Source organism: Schistocerca gregaria, chromosome 3 (genome assembly GCF_023897955.1).
Source record: "Schistocerca gregaria isolate iqSchGreg1 chromosome 3, iqSchGreg1.2, whole genome shotgun sequence".
Classification (NCBI taxonomy): Eukaryota; Metazoa; Arthropoda; class Insecta; order Orthoptera; family Acrididae; genus Schistocerca; species Schistocerca gregaria.
The window spans coordinates 518,186,835-518,209,307 of NC_064922.1; the positions used below are offsets into that span (position 1 = coordinate 518,186,835).

General features: G+C 42.6%; 1 protein-coding gene across 2 annotated transcripts in view; it reads right to left on the bottom strand.

Annotated features, from left to right (window-relative positions):
- Nucleotides 1-18,572: 18,572 nt before the first annotated feature.
- Nucleotides 18,573-22,473, bottom strand: part of LOC126355988 (serine/threonine-protein kinase 32B) — a 635,590-nt gene continuing 631,689 nt past the window's right edge. For both annotated transcript variants that reach the window (XM_050006606.1, XM_050006607.1), the window contains exon 10: nucleotides 18,573-19,309. In XM_050006606.1, the coding sequence (XP_049862563.1) occupies nucleotides 18,833-19,309 (477 nt within the window). In that variant the 3' untranslated portion in view covers nucleotides 18,573-18,832. The remainder of the gene's footprint in view (nucleotides 19,310-22,473) is intronic.

Sequence of the window (22,473 nt, forward strand, 5' to 3'; positions counted from 1 at the left end):
GGAAGAAATAAAACGAGTCAATAATGACTGAAATAAAAGAGGAATTATGTCTAAGGGAAACGTATAGTAACTGATGCTGAAACTGGTTTAGGAAACCTTTAACAAGAACAGCATTGTGAATGATAAATAACTATATACATAAATAATACTTATTGCGAGGAAAATAATTAGCAAGTTTATGATGGTGGAAGAGAACAACAAGAAAACTTGACCTAATGACGAGTAAATGAATCTCAAAAATCAACAAAACGTAAAAATAGCAGTATCTGGACTTCTCCTTAAGGAAAAATAACCAAAGGCATCCACACACATCTTACAAAATTGTCATGTTCAATTCTAGTCATTGATGCAATACAGAAGTAGAGCAAAAACGAACGCTACACTGAAGAAATCAAATGCATGTTACACCCTGCCTCTACACATATTAAAATTAAAGTTATTAGAAAGTTGTGCAATAATTAAGTATCTGCATGTGCTTCAAGAATGGCATGATTTCATAGACTTGCTTTCCATAATGCTATTTAAAATGTTCGACCCAATTTCCTTTCAGCATCCAAAATTGTTCTCTACAGCCTTGATTTTTCGGCACATATAATTGGAATAGCGACGCAGTCGACATTTAAGTGCTTGGGATATACTGATTGACACTGAACTTTTATTCAGGAAGAAACGTGGTCGAAGGTCCACCACGACACAGATAGTTTCTAGATTGCACTCCATACATCACTTTCCTGGACTTGTGGGATGATTCCTTCCAAAACACAACGAAAGACTACAGGCTGTTAAAAATGTAAGACCAGACTCCTTTATTGGTGACTGAGAACAGTGAACTGAACATATTACCTCAGTATTTACTGCATTTGCATACTGATAATTATAGCTATTAGGTGGTACATGTTTTTAAGTTGGTTACTACCACCAAGTACATGTGGTAGGAGCAAGGCATTAACTCTTATATTCTTCTGGTCAGCAGCTCAGGTGTTGAAATGTGGAAATTTGGACGCACAACAATTAGTCGATACTGATGGGCGTAGTCCACAGTGTTGCAGTTACAACCATGGAGAAAACATCAGGTAGTAAGTTGTGTGAGGTGTTTGCAGGAATACTGTGAGACGCAGAGAAAAAAATCAAATAACACATTGCAATGAGTAGAAATTAAGGTACCAGTGACCACAACATCTGTATATACCGCACACTGTACAGTGGCGGAATATAAAAATTGCAGATCTGACGTCCTGCTGTTAGTTAGTTTCCTCTACTGTCAAATGTAGTTTCTAACCTCCCCTTGCATCTCCTTGCTATATTCCTCTCTTCCAGCTCTAGTAGTCCCAACTGCTAAAGACACAAAGAGGCACTACCCCCACTCTACAGAACAGGTTTCCCACCAAAGAATAAAGGATGGCCCTCCATGGTAGTAGTTCCTGCTAGTAAAAGTAGTGACCTGTTAATAAATGGCTCGTGAACACCATGCTGACTACCACGCTCCAGTACTTGCCTGTCGGCTTACTCTGAGCTACCTATTCTGCATCCTGCAACGTGGGAGTTGACATACATTGTATGCTTTTTCCTGTCTTCCCGTCTAGTAACGCAGAGACTGAAGGCATAAAGCGGACTGTGTGGCGTGAAGTCACTTAGATATAATCATTGTCTAACGGGAGAAACAAACACATGCAAATTCGTTTTTATAATACCAGGTCTCGTCCATTAAACCACACACTGGCTGTGGCCAGTCAAAAGTAGTTAGCGTGAAGGTAAATCTCACGGTGAAATGCAGAGAAGTATGGGAGGCCGAGGAGTGAACGTTTTAGTGCAACGTGAATGCCTTTTGTTACTCAAATATCGAGGCTCCTAGGAAGCATACCTATTAGAACTGAGAACAGGTAAATATATAAGCGTCATGTTAAGCAAGTTATCAGCTTGTAAATACTTTATAAAATACATGACACAAATGTGGACTTTATACAGGATGAGGTAAATAAAATTGGCCCAGAAATCGTGTCAGCATTAATGCAGGAAAGACAGATCTACAGTCACTTCCCACAGGATGGAGCAACTGTCCACGCTACTGACTGAACCGCTGAGCACTGTCTTCACAGCCGGCCGCTGTGACCGAGCGGTTCTAGGCGCTTCAGTCCTTAAACGCACTGCTGCTACCGCCGCAGGTTCGAATCCTGCCTCGGGCATGGATGTGTGTGATGTTCTTACGTTAGTTAGGTTTAAGTAGTGCTAAGTCTAGGGGATTGATGACCTCAGATATTAAGTACCATAGTGTACACTGAAAGCTGCAGTCGAATCTTTTTATGGATACTGTAAGTCGGAACTATCAAGGAACTGGTTTACTTTGGCAATGTATTCATCTTTGTTCAGAAAAACTAAATTGTCTGATTTATCGGTTTTGGTGATGATGACACTGATGGGTATTACATGGTGAAGGGTGTTTATACTTTATTTAATACTTTGAGCCCATGAGCAGTAATTGTTATATTTGATAAGTTTGTAATTAAAAAAATGGTTCATATGTCTCTGAGCACTATTGGACTTAACATCTAGGGTCATCAGTCCCCTAGAACTAAGAACCACTTAAACCTAACTAACCTAAGGACATCACACACATGCATGCCCGAGGCAGGATTCGAACCTGCGACCGTAGCGGTCGCTCGGTTCCAGACTGTAGCGCCTAGAAACGCACGGCCACTCCGGCCAGATTTGCTATTCAATCAGCAAACTGTTGAGTGTGAACTGGTTTTGTCAATGTTTGTATGTTATTAACTGCAACTGTTCTTTTTTCAGGTTATAATTAAAAACACCCCTGATAGAGATATTAGCAGAGGTAATTCTGGACACAATACTAGCAGGCCAACCAAATCACTTTGTGTGGGGAGCGCTCAAGTCTAAGGTGTATCGCAACAACCCCATAGTCGTCAGGAAGTGCATCGGAATATATCGGATGAGACTGCCGCAATTCCAGCAGTCCAACTTAATCTACTTTCAACGACTTGCTGACCAGGCCTAAAAGTGCCAAGAGTTGAATGGCGGTTACTGTCAACATTTGCTATAGTCAGATAAGTACTGTATTTCATTTCTTCTGCTGTATCCTTTGTACCCTGGATTTCTGCTCTCTGGGACACTTTCATTTGCCCCACCCTGTATTTTATTCCTAATATAAGGTAAATATGTGTTAGTTTACAGGAGATTATTGTAGTTTACAGCGTGCAATTATATAATCTGAAAGCCTGAATGCTGCTGCTGCAGTTTCGCAACTAATTCAAACATGGTGCAGGTGCACATTTACACAACTCTGTTGGGACGCTTTTGTGCACTATTTTGCATTGCCGTCGCAACTGATTTTCCAGTCAAGGAAACTTTAAAGACAACAGCAGTTAGAAGCGAAATCTAAAAACAATCAAGGCAAAGGATAATAAAAGATATTGAAAAAACTATTTCAACCCAGTGAACCTCAAGAAAAAATAATTCTATGAGAACAAGACTGATAAGGGCAAGTAATTGCTTTTAGCAACGTGAAAAATGTGGGTGGGCCTACTTTTGATATTATCACCAGAGCTCTGCACTAAGGTAGGTCTTCATATGGTTCTATGTTCTCCTGTCTTCTACAATCCTCTACAGGTTCACGTAATTTCCAGTTCCCTTTATGTCGTCTGTCATCTTGTACCTCCTCCTTTCTCTCAATTTCCTCTCACAAATTAGTCCCTCTAACGCCACTCCGTCTCAACGAATGTCACATCCAGTTGGTGATTCTCTCATAGCTTGCAGCATTCTTATGAAGAGGATGAAAATTGCTTTTATATTTATTGCTTCGTACGATACAGCCAATGAAAAGGATGGGTTCATGGCCTTACACTTTTTTTGTGTGCATGAATTGCAACTCGTAAATGATGAAAAATATGCCATTAATTAACAGTCAGAAATCTTTGTAGGCCAGAAGTTCACCAAAAGTTTTCTTTACATGCTGTTAAATTTTTGTATTTTGCTTGTCTGTTGGTGTAAGTAATCCAGTCGTTTTGTTAATGGCAATGAAAAATATTTTGAAATTGTTTGAAGCATATTTTGTTTACTTTTCATTGTACAAGCCCGCCATAGGTGTGTAAACTTTCCCCAAAACAAGGCAACGTTTACGCACTTGACTTGAGACTATATGAAATTATTTTTCTCTCTTCACTGTAATGTTGAGTTAGAAGTACATACACCAAATCATATTTTAATAAGCATGTTATAAGACTCAAATAGTTTCAAAAACGAGAAATCAATCCAGAAATTATAAAAATTCAGAAAAGAAATCATCATAAATGTGCTCCGATCTCCCTTATAAAGTTTACGTCTTGTGTCATACTGCAGTGCGATTTTTTTTCTTGGAAGAGCGCGAAACAGAAGACAGTCCCAAAAATATTGAATCATGTGTTCTAGGAAAGTACGGAAACGATTGATGAAGAGCCGACAGATAAGATGTGTATGGACAGACAACATCGAGTGACAGTGATGCTGGTACAAAATCAGCTGGACAGTGGGGTCAGATGAATTGCAGATTAGCCATCAAATTGTGAACTGCATCATTAAAAAGTATCTGCTGCAATGTGTGCTAGACAAAATAACTAGCGAGCTCAAGCGTCATGGATGGTAACTGGTGTATAGTTCATTGTCATGTGTGGCATCAACCGTCAATGGGATGACACCTAATCCATCTGTCTGGTCAACGTAAAGTGTACAACATCGCAGTCGCAAATCACAGTTGTAAACGTACCTTTTCGGCATTCAGTTACCTGTGACATGAATGTTAGACCAGTAGTCGTTAAGAGTTTTTGCTCAGTAACCAGTAATGACATTGTGGAGCGGCACTTGGGGCTGCATACCTGTATGTTCCCACCATTTTATTACTTGGTGGCCTACTTAAACCATTATGTTGTAAGCCACCAACAGGCTAGCAACGTGAAGTAAGGTCGTGACAAGTTGGCCGCCTGCCCCCAAGTACTGACAAACGTCGGCACCACTTATCGACGGCAGTCTGCTTCAGATCCCAAGGCTGTGACGATGTAACTGCCTGACGAAATGTTGTGTGGTGTCTGTGAGAAACGATGATTAACTGATTATTGCCGGTATTTGTAATTATATTTAAACGCCTTACGCGGTATAAGACACCATAGTAAATGTTTGATAAATGTTTTGAATGTAATTTGTCTTCAATCTATTGCAGTTGTATTACAACAGTATATACCTTGCTACAAATTTGTACTGCATTTGAAGATGTCCACCTTTATAATTCACATTCACACATCAATGTCAGTGTCACTTGCATTTGACAATTATAAGATAGCACCTGATCAGTATGAGGAACACATGCGCCCTTAAGTTTTCACTACCGGAAAGAGAAATTTATCAGTTACTGAAGCCAATTTAGCACCTGACGTGACCGGTCAACTTCTCGCACGCCTGCTATAATTCGTCCAATATAGTTTTGATTCCACGGAGTTAGGTACAGCCAACAGCTGCAAACTGTGAGTACTTTTTTGGTTTTTGTTTTCGGATATACATAAGTTATCCCTCTTCAAAACTTATTAAACGTTAACACTTCTTACATATGGAGGTGTATATTCGAAACTGGTAAAAGCTATTGGCTGTACCTGATTGCTTCATCGAATAAAATCATTGTGCAATTGCTGACATTCATCAGTCACGTATCTGATATTAAAATGCTCAAATACAAGGAACCAAAATTTTAAATTAATGAATTTCGGTTTGACAACAAAAGTTTTCAAGGACTGTATTCACAGGAGTCAACTGTTGGTGCGCGCAGTTTTGTCAACACCTAGATTTGTAGTGATGTAGTCTCAACAGAATTCACTAAGTCAGATAAAATTTAAATACATCTTGAAGTGTTACTCTCTATAAATATTTTTCTTTGTCAGAAAAACTATAACAATAAGATGCTCTTCACGTTCATGGATTCGGCTGTTAGTTGCCAGATGCATATCATCGTAAAATACGCTTGAGAGCCGCGGGCCCCGTGAATACTTTATTCGGGCCGCATGCAGCCCCCAGTTTGATGACCACTGGGTTGGACCTATGAAACATGCCTTTGTCGACAATATTTAGCAATTACTCCAAGATTATTGCAGCCAATGCAGATAATTTTTCGCAGTGAACGTAATATTTGGATTGTATCTTGTGTTTTATTGGTTTATTGGTTTTTATATACACAAAACACTCACGTTGCGTTTCCTATATTCTTCTGTGTTACACACACAAAAAAGATGCAGTGTCCACCTCCAATCCCAGTTAGGAGCTGCACTCACGGGACAGCTGTGTGGATAGGGGGTTTACACGGTGTACGGAAAGTTCTATATCATTGCTTCAGTTCTGATACTAAAACACAACATTGACGAGCCAAAACCTTAAGATAGTCTTCTTGATTCTGTGTTGATCCACCACTGCGACGCTGATTCTGCGTGGAATAGATCCGACTACTTCGTGGTAAGTTTCCAAACCTATGTTGTGCCAGTCATCTACGCACACACTGTGCAATTCCCGTAAGTCACGAACCGATGCTTTATTGGTGCGGTGGTGGTGATCGATAGCGTGACAGATGTGTCCCATCAGGTTTAGATAAGGCATATTTTATGACCAAAGCATCAGCGTGAGCTCACTATCTTGCTCCTCAAACCACTGTATCATGACTCTGGCTTTGTGACACTGACACTAACCCAAATGGGAATGCCATTGCATCGAGGAAGAAGGGATTCAACCCAAATAATTTACTCTTATACTAGCCCCCAAATTATTTTTTTATTTATTTTACTCCTGGCGCACTGCGTACTCCGAAACTAGGTGTGTGAGAAAAGTAACGAGACAGATTTTTTATCAGTCAAAGTCTTTTTTTTTTTTCAAACAGCAATATTGCCCCATCAAAGTAGTTCCCCCCGGCAGCTATTCAGCGCTAGACTCGTTGTTTCCTGTCTTCGCAGCAGCGCTGAAGGGCTACAACTGGTAGGATCTCCAACATGTCGCTCACAGGTTTTTTCAATGTTCTCCAAAACCGCAAAATGACGTCCTTGTAAGAGTCGAAAATTTCATGATGGAAGTGGCCGTGTGACATGGGCGTTTGCCATGATGTAGAATCCACTTGTCTACAATGTCCGCTCCCACTCCATTCATCCTTTTCTTGAACTTTTAAAGGAAAGCTTTATGTCCTGGAGCAACAAATGCTCTACAAATCATACCCCTACTATCAATAGAGCAAACCAGCCTTGTTTTGTTCTTTGATTTCTCTCATTCAACCTTTTACGTTCGAGATATCTCAGTGTGCCACTATCACATTGCCGATTTGTTTCAGGCTCGTATTCAAAAATTCGGGATTCATCACCTGTGTTTACACTACTGAAACATTCATGGTTTTGCAGTCCTCGCAAGAAGATAAACGCACACGTTTCTTCAATGGTCCTTATCATTAGTTTTGAAGGTTTTCGGCCCCATTTTGGCAAAAATCTTTAGCATGTGCAAAACTTCGGTCAAAATTTGATGCACGGTTAAAGTGTTTACGTTTAACAGGTCACTCATCACCCTTATTGTCAAACATAGGTCTGATTTCACAAGAGCACGCACACGTTCTATGTTTTCGTCGGTTTTTGAAACTAAAAGTCTCTCTGAGCGAGGTTCATCTTCAATTTGTTGTCGGTCTTCCAAAATGATTTGTGACTGTAAAAAAATTGTGCTCTCGCTGAGGAATGTTTCCGATAGACCCGCTCAAATTTTCAAAGTTCGTACTCGCCGATTTCCCAAGTTTAAAACAAAGCTTGATGTTGCTCTAAATTCTCCATTTTCATAATGTACAACAAAAAACGAAATTTTACTGATGGCGCTCTCAAAATTCACGTGGTGGCTGTACGGAGCTGAAACTCGGACTGAGCATCTGGAACAGACCAAAACACCGGTCTACAAAAGTACAACAACACAGCGTTACCGGAAAGTTCACAGTGTTGTTAGTTTGATTACTTTTTCCCACACCCCTCGTGTGTGAACAAGAAATGACCTAAGAATGTAAGTAAAACATATTTTATACCTCGTATGTGTACAAGAAATGACGTAAGAATGTAAGTAAAACATATTTTGTACATTAACTAGATGTAGCGTTTGTACTGATGACGCGTTAAGTTGAATTAGGTACCTTAATGGGATGGATATCCAGTATCTACTCAAAATAGATCCTCATTTGCCACCAGTGGCCAAACTGAATACACATTGTATGCAGTAATTTTCACGTAATCCACAACTGTCGTCGGGTCCATGGAATACCGCGTGTCTCATGATGTCTTTAGGTTAACCCGAGAATTCGTAGAGGTAACCTGCTGTGGAGTCCCATGGTCGAGTATGTTCGCGGAACGGAGTGCTCCGAAACACTTATGCCTCCACCGGCATTGTACTCTGTCGTTAGATACGCCACAGATCACCACGTATCCTCCTTTACGCACCGGGATGCCGAACACTACGTTCTGTCTCTAATGCCCTCCATGTCAGAGGGTCATTAAACCTCATGTACTGTTTGTGATGAGTCTTGGCGTCCAGTATCTTGCCATCCACTCGTGACATAACCGTCCTTCAGCCGCTTGCGGGAGGTTCTCACAACACCAGCACGCCAACAGCCGACCGGCCTTCCCGTTCCCGAGGTGCTCGTTCCCAGGATCAGGGTCACAACCATCGGCTCTTCGTTAAAGTCACTTATGACAATGGATAACAGCGCACACTCCGCTTCGGAGTGAAAATTTCATTGTAATGGATTTCCTCATTTCACGGCCCGTATCGGCACTACAGTGAGTCTCCTTTAGTCTCGGCTCAGCTTACATACTAGTGTGCAAAGTGTACTACCGATGCGTTGCTGTCAAGTAACATAGTTCGATGAAGCTTGGACCATACATTACAGTACAGCACTGAGCGAAGCAGTACGTAACTGAAAAAAACGAAGCGAAGATAAATGATACTGCAGTTATACTGCAGTGACTTATGATGGTCGCTTGAACATTACAAAATGTGGGCGTGTGATCAACACGGACACCAGTGTTCTCATGCTGGGTTCAGGGTTGGTAAGGAGTTCTTGCAGTAGGGCGTTCCATTGCTCCGCCAGCGCGCTTGATGGCTGCTGAATGGACGCTGGTGAATGTGGACGAGCTGAAATACGTGTTACCAACGCACCCATGCGTTATCTGTGGGGTTTAAGTCAAGGGAACGGATAGGTTATCTATTTGCCGAATACTCTCTCGTTCCAAGGGCTACTACACTTGCTCAGTTCGATGCGGTCGCACAGTGTTAGTCACACAAAGGAAGTCAGAGCCGAATGCACCCCAGATAAAACGCACATAGGGCAATGTCTCTGAGGGCAGACTCCCTAGGAGGATACCTGTAACATTTTTGCACATGAACGATTTGTGGGTCTAAGTGCTACAGTGTGGGGAGGCGTAAGGTTGCAGCCTTCCAAATCTTTGAAAACTGTACACTCACACGTCAACATTGTTGTGACACTGTACTCCTTCCCCATGTCCGTCATTTCAGGGATGCAATCAGCCTGAATTCATTTTTATAGCTGAGAGTGCCAGACTGCCAGAACTACGCCGGCTGACCAGCTCTTAGAGGATGTTGGCCAAATGGACTGTCCCACCCGTTACCCCGACGAAAATCTTATTGAAACGAGTAGGATGCGACGGTGAAACATATGGCAGCGCTCACACTCGTCCAGTAGTTGTAAGATGCTCTGGTGGAGGAATGGAGATCGATCCAACAAGAGCTCCTTACCAACGTTGTGCCCCGCATGCATGCACGTTGCAAAAGATGTATTTGTGTCTATGGCATCACTTCTCCAATTAACAACCAGGTCCCGCCTTTTGTAATGTCGACGGGGCCACCAAGAATCGCAGTGACTTCAATTGTTGCCTTTGAATAAAAGTGTCATTTCTGTTCGTCTCACTACGTATTCCTTTCAGTTATCTTCCATACTATACACACACACACACACACACACACACACACACACACACACACACACACACACATACGTGAGAGAGAAAGAGAGTTGCTGACAATCAAGTATGTACCCGGTTTCAATGCCGTTTAAATGCCCTTCTGTCTGCCTGATTTCTGCGGGGGTCACTCCAAAAGAAATGCACACAATTTTTGTAAAAATACAGTTTTCATTCTGCATGTGTGAAAGTTTTACAGTGTGTAGATACATCCTTCCCGCTTGTTTTCAAACTTAGTTCAACCGGTTACCGTGAGTGGCACCGTCACAGCATGTCTTCAAGGTGGCTACTACTCTTGACGTTCGTCAGAAGCAATGTACTGTCACATAATTCCTCTGCTGTGAAAACAAGACAGTGGGAAGCATCCACAAGAGGTTGAAAAAGTTGTATGGAGATGCTGCTGTCGATCGCAGTGCAATTAGTCAGTGGGCAAGCAGGTTACGTGATGAAAGCGGGCACGGCAATATTGAGGATTGTCCTCGCAGCGCAGGCCTTGTACTGCACACACCCCAGACAATGTGCAGAGAGTTAACGAATTGGTGACTGCTGACAGACGCATCAAGTGAACGAATTGTCACGCTACGTTGGGGCTGGGGAAGGAAGTGTTTGGCGTTAAAAAAGGTTTGTGCCAGGTGGGTTCCCAGGATGTTCGCAGCGGCTCACAAAGAAACAAGAAAAACTACATGCAGCGAACTTTTGTAACAGTACGGTAATGGTGGAGATTAATAATCTCTGGTAGAATTGTGACAGGTGACGGAACATGGAACCATCATTTTTCACCAGAGACAAAGAGGCAATAAATGGAGTGGCATCATGCAAATACAAACAAGAAAAAAAATTCAAAACCACACCTTCTGCTGAAAAGTTATGGCTGTGGTGTTTTACGATTCCGAAGGACTCCTACTTATAGACATCATGCCAAGTGAAACCACTATAAATTCTGATGCATATGTGACGACACCGAAGAAATTTCAAACTCGACTGGATCGTGGTCGACCACATCGGCAAAAGCAGGATGTTTTACTGTTACACGACAATGCACGGCCAATGTTAGTCAAGAAACCGTGTAATCGATCATAAAACTCGGGTGGGCAACACTGAAACACCCGCCTTACAGTCCTGACCTGCCTCCATGTGACTATCATCTCTTTGGGAAACTGAAAGACTCTCTTCGTGGAACAAGGTTTGAAGATGATGACTCCCTTGTGCTCGCTGCCAAACAGTGGCTCCAACAGGTTGCTCCAGAATTTTTCCGTGCGGGTACACAGGCGCTGGTTCCAAGATGGCGTAAGGCAGTTAAGAGGGATGGAAAGTATGTGGAGAAATGAAAATATCGTTCCTAAAGAATGTATCTACACTGCGTAAAATTTTCAACCATGTAGAATAAAAGATGGATTAAAAAAAAAAATAGTGTTCATTACTTTTGGAGTGACGCTCGTACTTAAATATTGTTTGAGTCAATGAGTCTGAAACACATGAAAACGTCCAGTCTTAAAGTTTATGTTTAGATACAAAGGACACACGAAGTTTTAACAAGTTTATCATCTGCAGCTCTTTTTCAAGTAAAGTTGAGAGCATTTTCATTCCTGGATTTATGGCTATTGCTTATCTTCCATGACAGCATAAATCGCAGTGCATTAGAAGGTAGCAGACTTAAAATTTTACGTGAAGCACCCTTACAAACAAGTAGGTCTTCAAGACGCCGAACATGTGTAAGTAAACAGTGTCCCACTTAGGTCTGTCAAAGACATACCTCTGACTAAGCAACGAATGTCTTGTACGGATTGTTGCTTTCATCTTCCTCAGCTTGTCGTCACTACGTCCAGGAATACCCAATCTTCCATTTACTCTTATACAACGTGTCTGCCCAAGAGTCGCCAGTAGCATTTTCTCTGGTGTTTCGGCAGATATTTTCAGTTTAGTTTCCGCGAAGTGTAGCTGGAGTCAGACCAAACAAATGCCACTCAATTTGTCTTACATGAAACGACCATCGCCGATGGAAAGCGTCGGTTTGTGTCCCGTTGTGAACAAAATTATTTTGAAATAGGAATTTTGCGTGCCAATTGACAGAGTGATTCCAAATTAGTCCAGCAGGATATTGGTTTTATCGACGTGTAATTAGAGGGGCAGTAAAACACGAAGAATGATTAGTGTTCCAGCGGTGACAGAGCCGCCGTGGTCCACGCTGACTGATGCCGCCGTGCTGCAGCACTCGCACAGTCGCTGTTCGAGTGCTAGGTTATCCTTCATGTTTTACTGTTGCTCTAACTACATGTCGATAAAACCAATATCCTGTTGGACTAATTTGCAATCACTATATCGAATGTGCATGCAAATTTCCTATTTCAAAATAATTTAGTTCCTAACATCGCATGAGAGACTTAGTGACCAACACTGGCTTGGTCTGAATCCAGTTACACATTGTAAGAACAAAACTGCAAATATCTCCTGAAACACCAGGAAAAATGCGTCTGACGAGCCATAGGAGAGATACTGAGCAAATTACCTAGCCTTTAACGGGATTGCACATTGCTGTCATTCCTATGGGCTTCATAGACAATCACAGTCTTTACGGAAGAGGTAGCAAAGACAGATTTCATGTCGCCTTAGCTTTCCACAGCCGTATGAATAACGAGCCGATATCAAATTTACATAGGTTAAAAAAAAAAAAAAAAAAGTGATGGTTTGACTGCTACAAAAAAAAAAAAAAACATCAATTCCGCATTTCGTGTTACATGTAAAATGTAAGTTTCTGAAATAACTAGGGCATCTTTTCTGCATGAACACTGGCTATACATGTATCGTATTCTTTTTAACTACAGTTTATCTTGGATTTCATTTTTATAACGAATAAATCTCAGTAAAACACATGTTTCCCTATAGAACACCAGTGTAACCATTTATCATCTGATCATTAAATACCATAAGGACATACGGTGATGAACAAAATGATCGAAACTGGCAATAGTGATAAACTATTAAATGTGTATAAATATAAATTTCGAATTTGGTTGGTAGCTATTACCGAACGTATTTTACGACACAACAACAGAATTTTCAAAATGCGACCTACTGTATCTCAAAGTTTAAAATAACCTTCATCAGCATTTAATAAGTATCAGAACTAATTGTTGAATAAGGCAAAGTTCGATGCTCAAAGGTGGAGAATTATCGGGATGGTGGGGTCCGAAAACTCATCATATCGCTGACCGTTACCCATAAGCTACCGAGTTTAATGCGAGAGATATAATCCCACCACGACTTTGGGTATCCATTCAGACTCTATGAAAGTAGCGCAAAATATTGTTGCTTTGGAATGTGTAACAGTGAAACATTTATTTGGGTCAAAGTGACATTATCTAGCATTGTAATAAGGTCCTCGTTCCGGCTTCGGACGGTCCAACACATGAAGTGCAGGCCTGAAGAAGTAAAACGCTGTTCACATAACAAAAACTGGCATGAAATATTCTGTAGCTTTCTTTATCTAGGTCATGACTGTGTGAATGAGTGATGGATAAATGATCTGTTTTACTTTCTTTCTTTTTAAAGCATTAGTTGAAATGTTGCGCAGTATTACAGATAGAAGAGAACAGCGTCGAAGTCCCACACTATTTAAGACTTACCTGTCGTTGTATATACTCGTTTGTATTTTTCTCCGTTCTCGAGACGGACCTTTGCAGCAACAGAAAAACTATAGCAGTTCCAACGATGACTGGAACAAAAACTGTGACAGTTGGTTGCTCTTGGGCCGTGTGTGAAGACCTACAAAAACTGCAAGAGAGAAACAGTGTACTATTCCTGTCTCACGACTAATGGCTTCGAAAGGTTGTTGTTTCCATATATCAGTACAGGCCAATGTGAATGACAATTACCTAAAATATTTGCAGTTAATTTCCACTGCTTGTTGTCAAACAATTCATGAAATGTATGGTCTACGATCATTTACCAAAAACATAACTGAGAAGCTACTTAACAAATTTTAAATATACAAGGGTACCTCAATAACAACTGGAATATTTTTTACGAATCCTTTATGAGGATGGAATACAACACTTACTTAGTTTTCAACGTAACCACCGCCAGTTCTGTGTATATATGCGTGCACTGCAGAAGGTTCTCCGTTCCATGTGCAAACAATTCTGAGAGATGTGTGCGTAACCAGTCGAGCACTGCCCTCTGGACTTCATCATCAATGACCCTTGGCCGACAGAGAGACTGTTTCAGGGGTTTGAAAATATGATAGTGCCAGATCCGGGGAATACGGGTTGTGGCAAGAAGATCCACCAGCGCACTTCCATGCACATGTCTTTCGTTTCTAACGTCAAATGTTTTGGAACCCACCTGACACACACTCTCTCGAACATCAGTACGTCATGAACAGTATGGTTGGCTGATCCGTCCGTGATCCTCAGTGTTGCAGACGCCTGTGTACCCGTATCAAGTCTCGCATTGTTGTTCATCGTGACTGCACAGGCACAGCGTCCTGCTCGTGTCGAACCTTCAATACGTGTTAAGCACTGTCGGAACTTATTTTCCAACTCGTGCCTTTGTGTTAGACTCAAAATTCTCACCAAAGTGGGCTTCCGTCCGACTGTGAATTTCGATTTGTTTGAGCGCTGCAGTTAACAGAAATCCTACGACACTCCGCTGCTCCGCGTTGGTACGAACCGGCAAGGGTACCACCATCTGATTTCACAGACTCCCAACATCTCATTCGCGAGGCAGGCTTGCCACTCCCATAATAGTTCTGTAACACAGAAAAAAAGACCGAAGAAACATAACCTTGGTTGAAGTTTTGGAATTTTTATTCAACTTCTCTGGTTAATTATTGAATGGACCTTGTAGCCTGTAATCCATCTGTTCTGTAGAGGAATTTTAATAAAACAGTGACGGTTAATGCATTGTCAATTATTAACATTTTCATCTCTGAAATTTTATTTTATTTTTGTATTAGATTGTCTGTGAAAAATCGACGTGAGGGAACGAATGACGATAAGTATTAATGTTCCATCGGAGACGAGATCTTGAAAAACGGAGCACAAGTTCGTGTTAGGGAATTGCGTCAATCCGGCCCAGTCACTTTGCACAACTACACGAACTTCCATAGCACGCCTCCCTCCTCAGTCCAAATTCCCATTCAAGCCTCATCCTACTCGGCATTGCCACTCAACTTGAACAGCATTCCAGACGCTCTCCAGCTGTATTTCAATAGCTCCTCAACATCGATCGAAACTAGGGATCTTGCCTGAAACCCAGGCATAGGTGCTTTGATCAAATGAAGCTATACGGTTTCAGAGAACGTTTCAAGTCTCAAACATCTTTGATGTGTACCAACTGGGCTGAGGCGTGAATGCGTATTTGGACTGACAGAAGGGTGCTAGGGCAGTCCGCGCAGTTGCGGAAAGACACTGTGCCAGCGCGACTTTGCGGTTAGGGCATCTGCTTAGTGAGCAGCAGATCTGGTTTCGAAAACTTGCATTGGTACAAATTTTCGTTCGTTGCCTCAGTCAGCATATAAACGTAATTTAATACTCTATACTTACAAGTGAGTGATTAGAACGTCACAAAAATGTGTGTAGGATATAAATATCTGACGCTAAAATCAGTCGTATGAGCCATTTGAATGCGGAACTGCGCTCCTTATCACGAGAGACATTTGATTGTTGAGGAAATTTGGTAATACGAAGAAACACAGAAGACAAAAAGTATTCCCAACCTCCTGATGTGTACGTCTGTAGCAATTTAAGCTGTACGCGAGGACCACTGATTTTGTAAGACTACAACGTGCAAAACCACAAGTAAAGTGACACGGTCGTCAATCATCATAAGACATCACTCTACACTGTAACAAACAATTGTATACACCGAAGAAGAAGTCTATTTATAACTGGCTTAGTGAAACGCAGGTTACGACGATGTCATAGCAATATCAGCTTTAGAAAATATAATTAGTTTGAGATTGGACTCCTTGAGTGCAAGAATGATGTTCAGTGTGAAGAAGTGCACGAAGTGCATGTTGTTCTCTTCCACCTTTCTTTGATTAATTCATGGAAATACCACACCTATATTTCGGAGACGGAACAGCTGTGCAACACTATCACATCAGTAGAATGAGTTTGTGGTTCAGATGGCGTAATTATTTTAAGCAGAGGGAAATAAAGCAATAAGTCATCACATAAGTGTATTTCGTTTTGTTATAGCGATATTTTGTTTCTTTGCTTTACCAAAGTCCCTGTTTTAAACACTGAAATGTGACTTGGGATGAGACACGCAGTTTTCCATGCTTATGGTTCATACCACTGTTTTATTGACGCACGATTATGTTCTAAGCACGTTTTAGTGTGGTTGTGAGCGTTAAAAACCACGTATTTCCCATGTTAGTGACGTCGCTGCCGGTGTTACGTTAAAGTCAACTAAAACGATAACGAAAGTTCTAGAGTGTCTGTAGAATGAAGGTGGAGTGCCTGTTGGAGTATTAATTATGAAGTTTCATAAATTAAGAACTCTGGAAAGAACAACAACGCGATGGCGTGATCAGAGGTTTTTCTTTATCATCATTCTGCTGGCTAATTTGAGGCATCCCGCTCCGAATTCTTCTCCTGTGCCAATCGTTTCATCTCAGAGCCGCAATTCCAACTTACATCTTCATCTACATCTACATCTACATGGATACTCTGCAAATCACATTTAAGTGCCTGACAGAGGGTTCATCCAACCGCCTTCACAATTCTATATTGTTGCAATCTCGTGTAGGGCGCGCAAAGAATGAACACCTATATCGTTCCGTAAGAGCTCTGATTTCCTTTACTTTATCTTGGAGATCGTTCCTATCTATGTAGGTCGGTGTCAAGAGATATTTTTTGCATTCGGAGGAGAAAGTTGGTGATTGGAATTGTGTGAGTAGATTCCGTCGCAACGTAAAACGCATTTCTTTCAATGATGTTCAACCCAAATCCTGTATCATTTCTGTGACACTCTCTTCCATATTTCGCGATAATACACAACGTGCTGCCTTTGTTTGAACATTTTCTCATTGTCCTGCCAATAAGACGCAGTTTTTGGTTAGCCTTCCCCACAACATTTTATATGTGTTCCTTCCAATTTAAGCTGTTCGTAATTAGAATACCTAGTTATTTAGTTGAATTTACGGCCTTTAGATTAGACTGATTTATCGTGTAACTGAAGTTCAACGAGTTGCTTTTAGTACTCATGTGGATGACCTCCCACTTTTCCTTATTTAGGGTCAACTGCCACTTTTCGCACCGTTCAGATATCTTTTCTAAATCGTTTTGCAATATGTTTTGATCTTCTGATGACTTTATTAGTCGATAAACGACAGTGTCTTCTGCAAACAACCGAAGACGGCTGCTCAGATTGTCTCCCAAATCGTTTACATAGATAAGGAACAGCAAAGGGCTGTAACACTACTTTGGGAAACGCCAGAAATCACTTCTGTTTATATACTCAATTATTTGCTCTATGTGCTCAAATCTCTTTCTTCCTCTTCAGTTACTATCCTCTATAGTACCTCTATACAGGGTGTTACAAAAAGATACGGCCAACGTTTCAGGAAACGTTTCTCACACACAAATAAAGAAAAGATGTTATGTGGACATGTGTCCCGAAACGCTTAATTTCAATGTTAGAGCTCATTTTAGTTTCGTCAGTATGTACTGGACTTCCTCGATTCACCCCCATCATTTCATACGGGATACTCTCCCTGTGCTGCTAGAACATGTGCCTTCACAAATGCGACACAACATGTGGTTCATGCACGATGGAGCACCTGCACATTTCAGTCGAAGTGTTCGTACGCTTCTCAACAACAGATTCGGTGACCGATGGATTGGTAGAGGCGGACCAATTCCATGGCCTCCACACTCTCCTGACCTCAACCATCTTGACTTTCATTTATGGGGGCATTTGAAAGCTCTTGAATACGCAACCCCGGTACCAAATGTAGAGACTCTTCGTGCTCGAATTGTGGACGGCTGTGATACAATTCGCCATTCTCCAGGGTTGCATCAGCTCATCAGGGATTCCATGCGACTAAGGGTGGATGCATGTATCCTCGCTAACGGAGGCCATTTTGAACATTTCCTGTAGCAAAGTGTTTGAAGTCACGCTGGTACGTTCTGTTGCTGTGTGTTTCCATTCCATGATTAATGTGATTTGAAGAGAAGTAATAAAATGAGCTCTAACATGGAAAGTAAGCGTTTCCGGACACATGTCAACATAACATATTTTCTTTCTTTGTGTGTGAGGAATGTTTCCTGAAAGTTTGGCCTTACCTTTTTGTAACACCCTGTATGTACCGCGGAAGTCATTCCGTTGTGCCTTAACTGACATCCTTTCATCCTGTTCCCTCTTCTTGTCAGTGTGTCCCATATATTCGTTTCCTCGCCAGATCTGTGTAGACCCTCGTCATGCCTTACCTTATCGGTCCACCTAATCTTCGACATTCTTCTGTAGCACCAGACTCAAGTGCTTCGATTCTCTTCTGTTGCGGTTTCCCCACAATCCACGTTTCTGAGTTTTATCGCGAATAAAATGCTGTTCTAAAAATAAAGATGAAACATTTATTTTCATTCACATGTATATACATGTTGTCCGAGTGTCAAAAGTGAATTCGTTTTCAGTCTTCCATTTTAGAACTCCTCTCTTTACTGCGATTTCGAATGAGTGTGTTCGGTCCTGCAGCACGCACCGCAGCTTACTCCGGCACCACTGCGGGAACCGCGGCGTCGCTCACCCACACGGGGAGACGTGGAGACTCAGACGGAAGATTCGTAGCTGAGGCCGAGCGCGAGGCGCGGTCACTGGCAGACGGGCGTGGTGGTCGCGGGCCGCAGCACGCCGCTGCCGCGCTCTCCCTTGCCGCCCTGCTGCGCCGGGTGCGGCGCCTTGGCGTCGTGCAGGTGGTTTATGGCGGCGTCGAAGCTGACCCCCTGGTGGCGGTGCAGCAACCCGGAGCGCGGCCGCGGCTGCTCTCCTTGCTGCGCCGCACTGCTGTCGCTGCTGCTGCTGTTGTTGTTGCCGTTGCCGTTGCCGTTGCTGTTGTTGCCGGAGGTGGGGGCGCCGGTGCTGTCGAGCCGTGGGCAGGAGGCGCTGTGGGGCGACAGTGCGGTGGCGGGCACCACGGCGGAGACCGCCTCCGACGCCGCCATGGCCGCCGCCAGCTCCTCCTCCCACGCCTTCTCCTTCTGCTCCATCGCCAGCACCCTCTCGCGGTTGTACACTCTGAACTCCGGGACGTGACTCAGCTGATTCTCCGCTGGCAGGTCGCAGTCAACCTGAAAAGGACCGTGGGGTACCTACAGTTTTAGTCCTGTAAAGGCCGAATAAACACCAGCGGAATGGGACAGAACGACGGGCGACGTTACCGTCCAATGGCGAAGTGTTCACATTAGAGCAGTGGTTCCTAATCTGGGGGTAGTTATCTGATGAGAGTCAAAGGTATGTGCTAATGTCTGATCAGGGTAGCTCCAGAAAAAAAAGTCGGTAGTTGCCAACCGCAAGGTGGAATGAGTATAATATCTTGGAGTAGAGGATTTTTGATGGTTAAGAGGGCCGGCCGAGCGCGCAAAAAAAAAACACTAACAGTGTGCCGGACCGAGACTCGAACTCGGGACCTTTGCCTTTCGCGGGCAAGTGCTCTATGACCTGAGCTACCCAAGTACGACTCACACACCGTCCTCACAGCTTTACTTCTGCCAGTACCTCGTCTCCTACCTACCAAACTTTACCGAAGATCTCCTGCGAACTTTGCAGAACTAGCACTCCCGAAAGAAAGGATATTGCGGAGACATGGCTTAGCCACAGCCTGGGGGATGTTTCCAGAAGTTTGCAAGGTAGGAGACGAGGTACTGGCAGAAGTAAAGCTGTGAGGACAGGGTGTGAGTCGTCCTTGGGTAGCTCAGATGGTAGAGGTCTTGCCCGCGAAAGGTAAAGGTCCCGTGTACGAGTTTCGGTGCTGCACACAGTTTTAATCTGCCAGGAAGTTTCATATCAGCGCACACCTCTCTGCAGAGTGAAAATCTCATTCTGGAAACATCCCCCACGCTGTGGCTAAGCCATGTCTCCGCAATATCCTTTCTTTCAGGAGTGCTAGTTCTGCAATGTTGCCCGCGAAAGGCAAAGGTCCCAAGTTTGAGAGAAGATATGCAGGTTGGTCACAAAATGTGTGAAATGCTTGTAGAGATGTTACAGGGCAGGTTGTACTGAGACATAAATGTTAAGAAAAAAATTCGATACATTAATCCGTTTCCCAGTTATTTAGCGTAGAATTTTGCCAATCGGGGCGTAGCTTTGTCTCGTTTCCCAGTTATTTAGCGTAGAATTTACGCAATCGTTGGCTGAAACTTGAATTTACGCGCGCGACGATCTGATTGGCTGACTTCAATGCTAAATAACCCGAAAACGGCGTAACGTATCGATTTTTTTTCTTAACATTTATGTCTCAGTACCACCTGCCTTGTAACACCCATACAGGCATTTCACACATTTTCTGATCACGCTGTATAATCATTTCATATTGGTTTTTGTTAGATAATGTTCACAGCTAGGATTTGTATGTCCAAGGTTTGACGCAGTAAGCGTTTTGTAAATAATTTTGTAAGAGTGATTCATGCTACAAAATTTTTTGAAATGGTAGGTTTTGTGTATGACTTAAAAGTGTGTTTAAATCTAACAGCCTGAATCATAATCCACGTCCTTTGCTTGTACTGAATATGAAAATGAGTAGTAAAGTAAAGTTACCCACCAATGAAAGAATGTAAGGAAAATGAGGCCTCTATGCAATATATATGCGCAATTCATGGTCTGAAATCGATTTTGGTCGAGCTAACGTAATAAAAACAAAGATAATTGAAATAACTAATTTTATGCCATTGCGCAACTAGCATTATTCAAGTCAAGATACACTACTGGAAATTAAAATTGCTACACCAAGAGGAAATGCGGATGATAAACGGATATTCATTGGACAAATATATTATACTAGGACTGACATGTGATTACATTTTCACTCAATTTCGGTGCATAGATACTGAGAAATCAGTACCAAGAACAACCACCTCTGGCCATAATAACGGCTTTGATACGCCTGCGCATTGCGTCAAACAGAACTTGGATGGCGTGTGCAGGTATAGCTGCCCATGCAGCCTCAACACGATACCACAGTTCATTAAGAGTAGTCACTGGCGTATTGTGACGAGCCAGTTGCTCTGTCACCATGACCAAATGTTTTCAGTTGGTGAGAGATCTGGAGAATGTGCTGGCCAGGGTAGCAGTCGAACATTTTCTGTACCCAGAAAGGCCCGTAAAGGACCTGCAACATGCGGTCTTGCATTATCCTTCTGAAATGTAGGGTTTCGCAGGGATCGAATGAAGGGTAGTGCCAGGGGTCGTAACACATCTCAAATGTAACGTCCACTGTTCAAAGCGCCGTCAATGCGGGCAAGAGGTGACTGAGACGTGTAACCAATGGCACCCCATACCATCACGACAGGTGATACGCCAGTAAGGCGATGATGAATACACGCTTCTAAAGTGCGTTCATCGCGATGTCACCAAACACGGATGCGAGGATCATGATGCTTTAAACAGAACATGGATTCATTCGAAAAAATGACGTTTTGCCATTCGTGCACCCAGGTTCGTCGTTGAGTACACCATCGCAGTCGCTTCTGCCTCTGATGCAGCGTTAGGGGTAACTGCAGCCATGGTCTTCGATCTGATAGTCCATTCTGCTTTAAACGTCTTGGAACTGTTAGTGCAGATGGTTGTTGTCTTGCAAACGTCCCCATCTGTTGACTCAGGGATCGAGACATGGCTATACGATCCGTTACAGCCATGCGGATAAGATTCCTGCCATCTCGACAGCTACTCATACGAGGCCGTTGGGACCCAGCACAGCGTTCCGTATTACCCTCCTGAACCTCCGATTCCATGTTCTACTAACAGTCATTGGATCTCGACAAACGCGAACAGCAATTTCGCGCCAGGATAAACCGCAGTCGGGATAGGCTACAATTCTACCTTTATCAATGTCGGAAACGAGATGGTACGCATTTCTCCTCCTTACACGAGACATCACAATAACGTTTCACCAGGCAACGCCGGTCAAATGCTGTTTGTGTATGAGAAATCGGTTGGAAACGTTCCTCATGTCATCACGTTGTAGGTGTTTCCACCCGCGCCAACCTCGTATGAATCCTCTGAAAATCTAATCATTTGCATATCACAGCATCTTCTTCCTGTCGTTTAAATTTCGCGTCTGTAGCACGTCAGCTTCGTGATGTAGCAATTTTAATGGCCAGTAGTGTATAATTTAATTAAGTAAATATCAGGGCCAAAAGTTAATTTCCCAGTACCATCTTAATGCCATTGCACAAAAGGCATTATTCTCTTAAACTTGATTGCTGAGTCAAATACATGTGCATTTCTGGCAAATTGG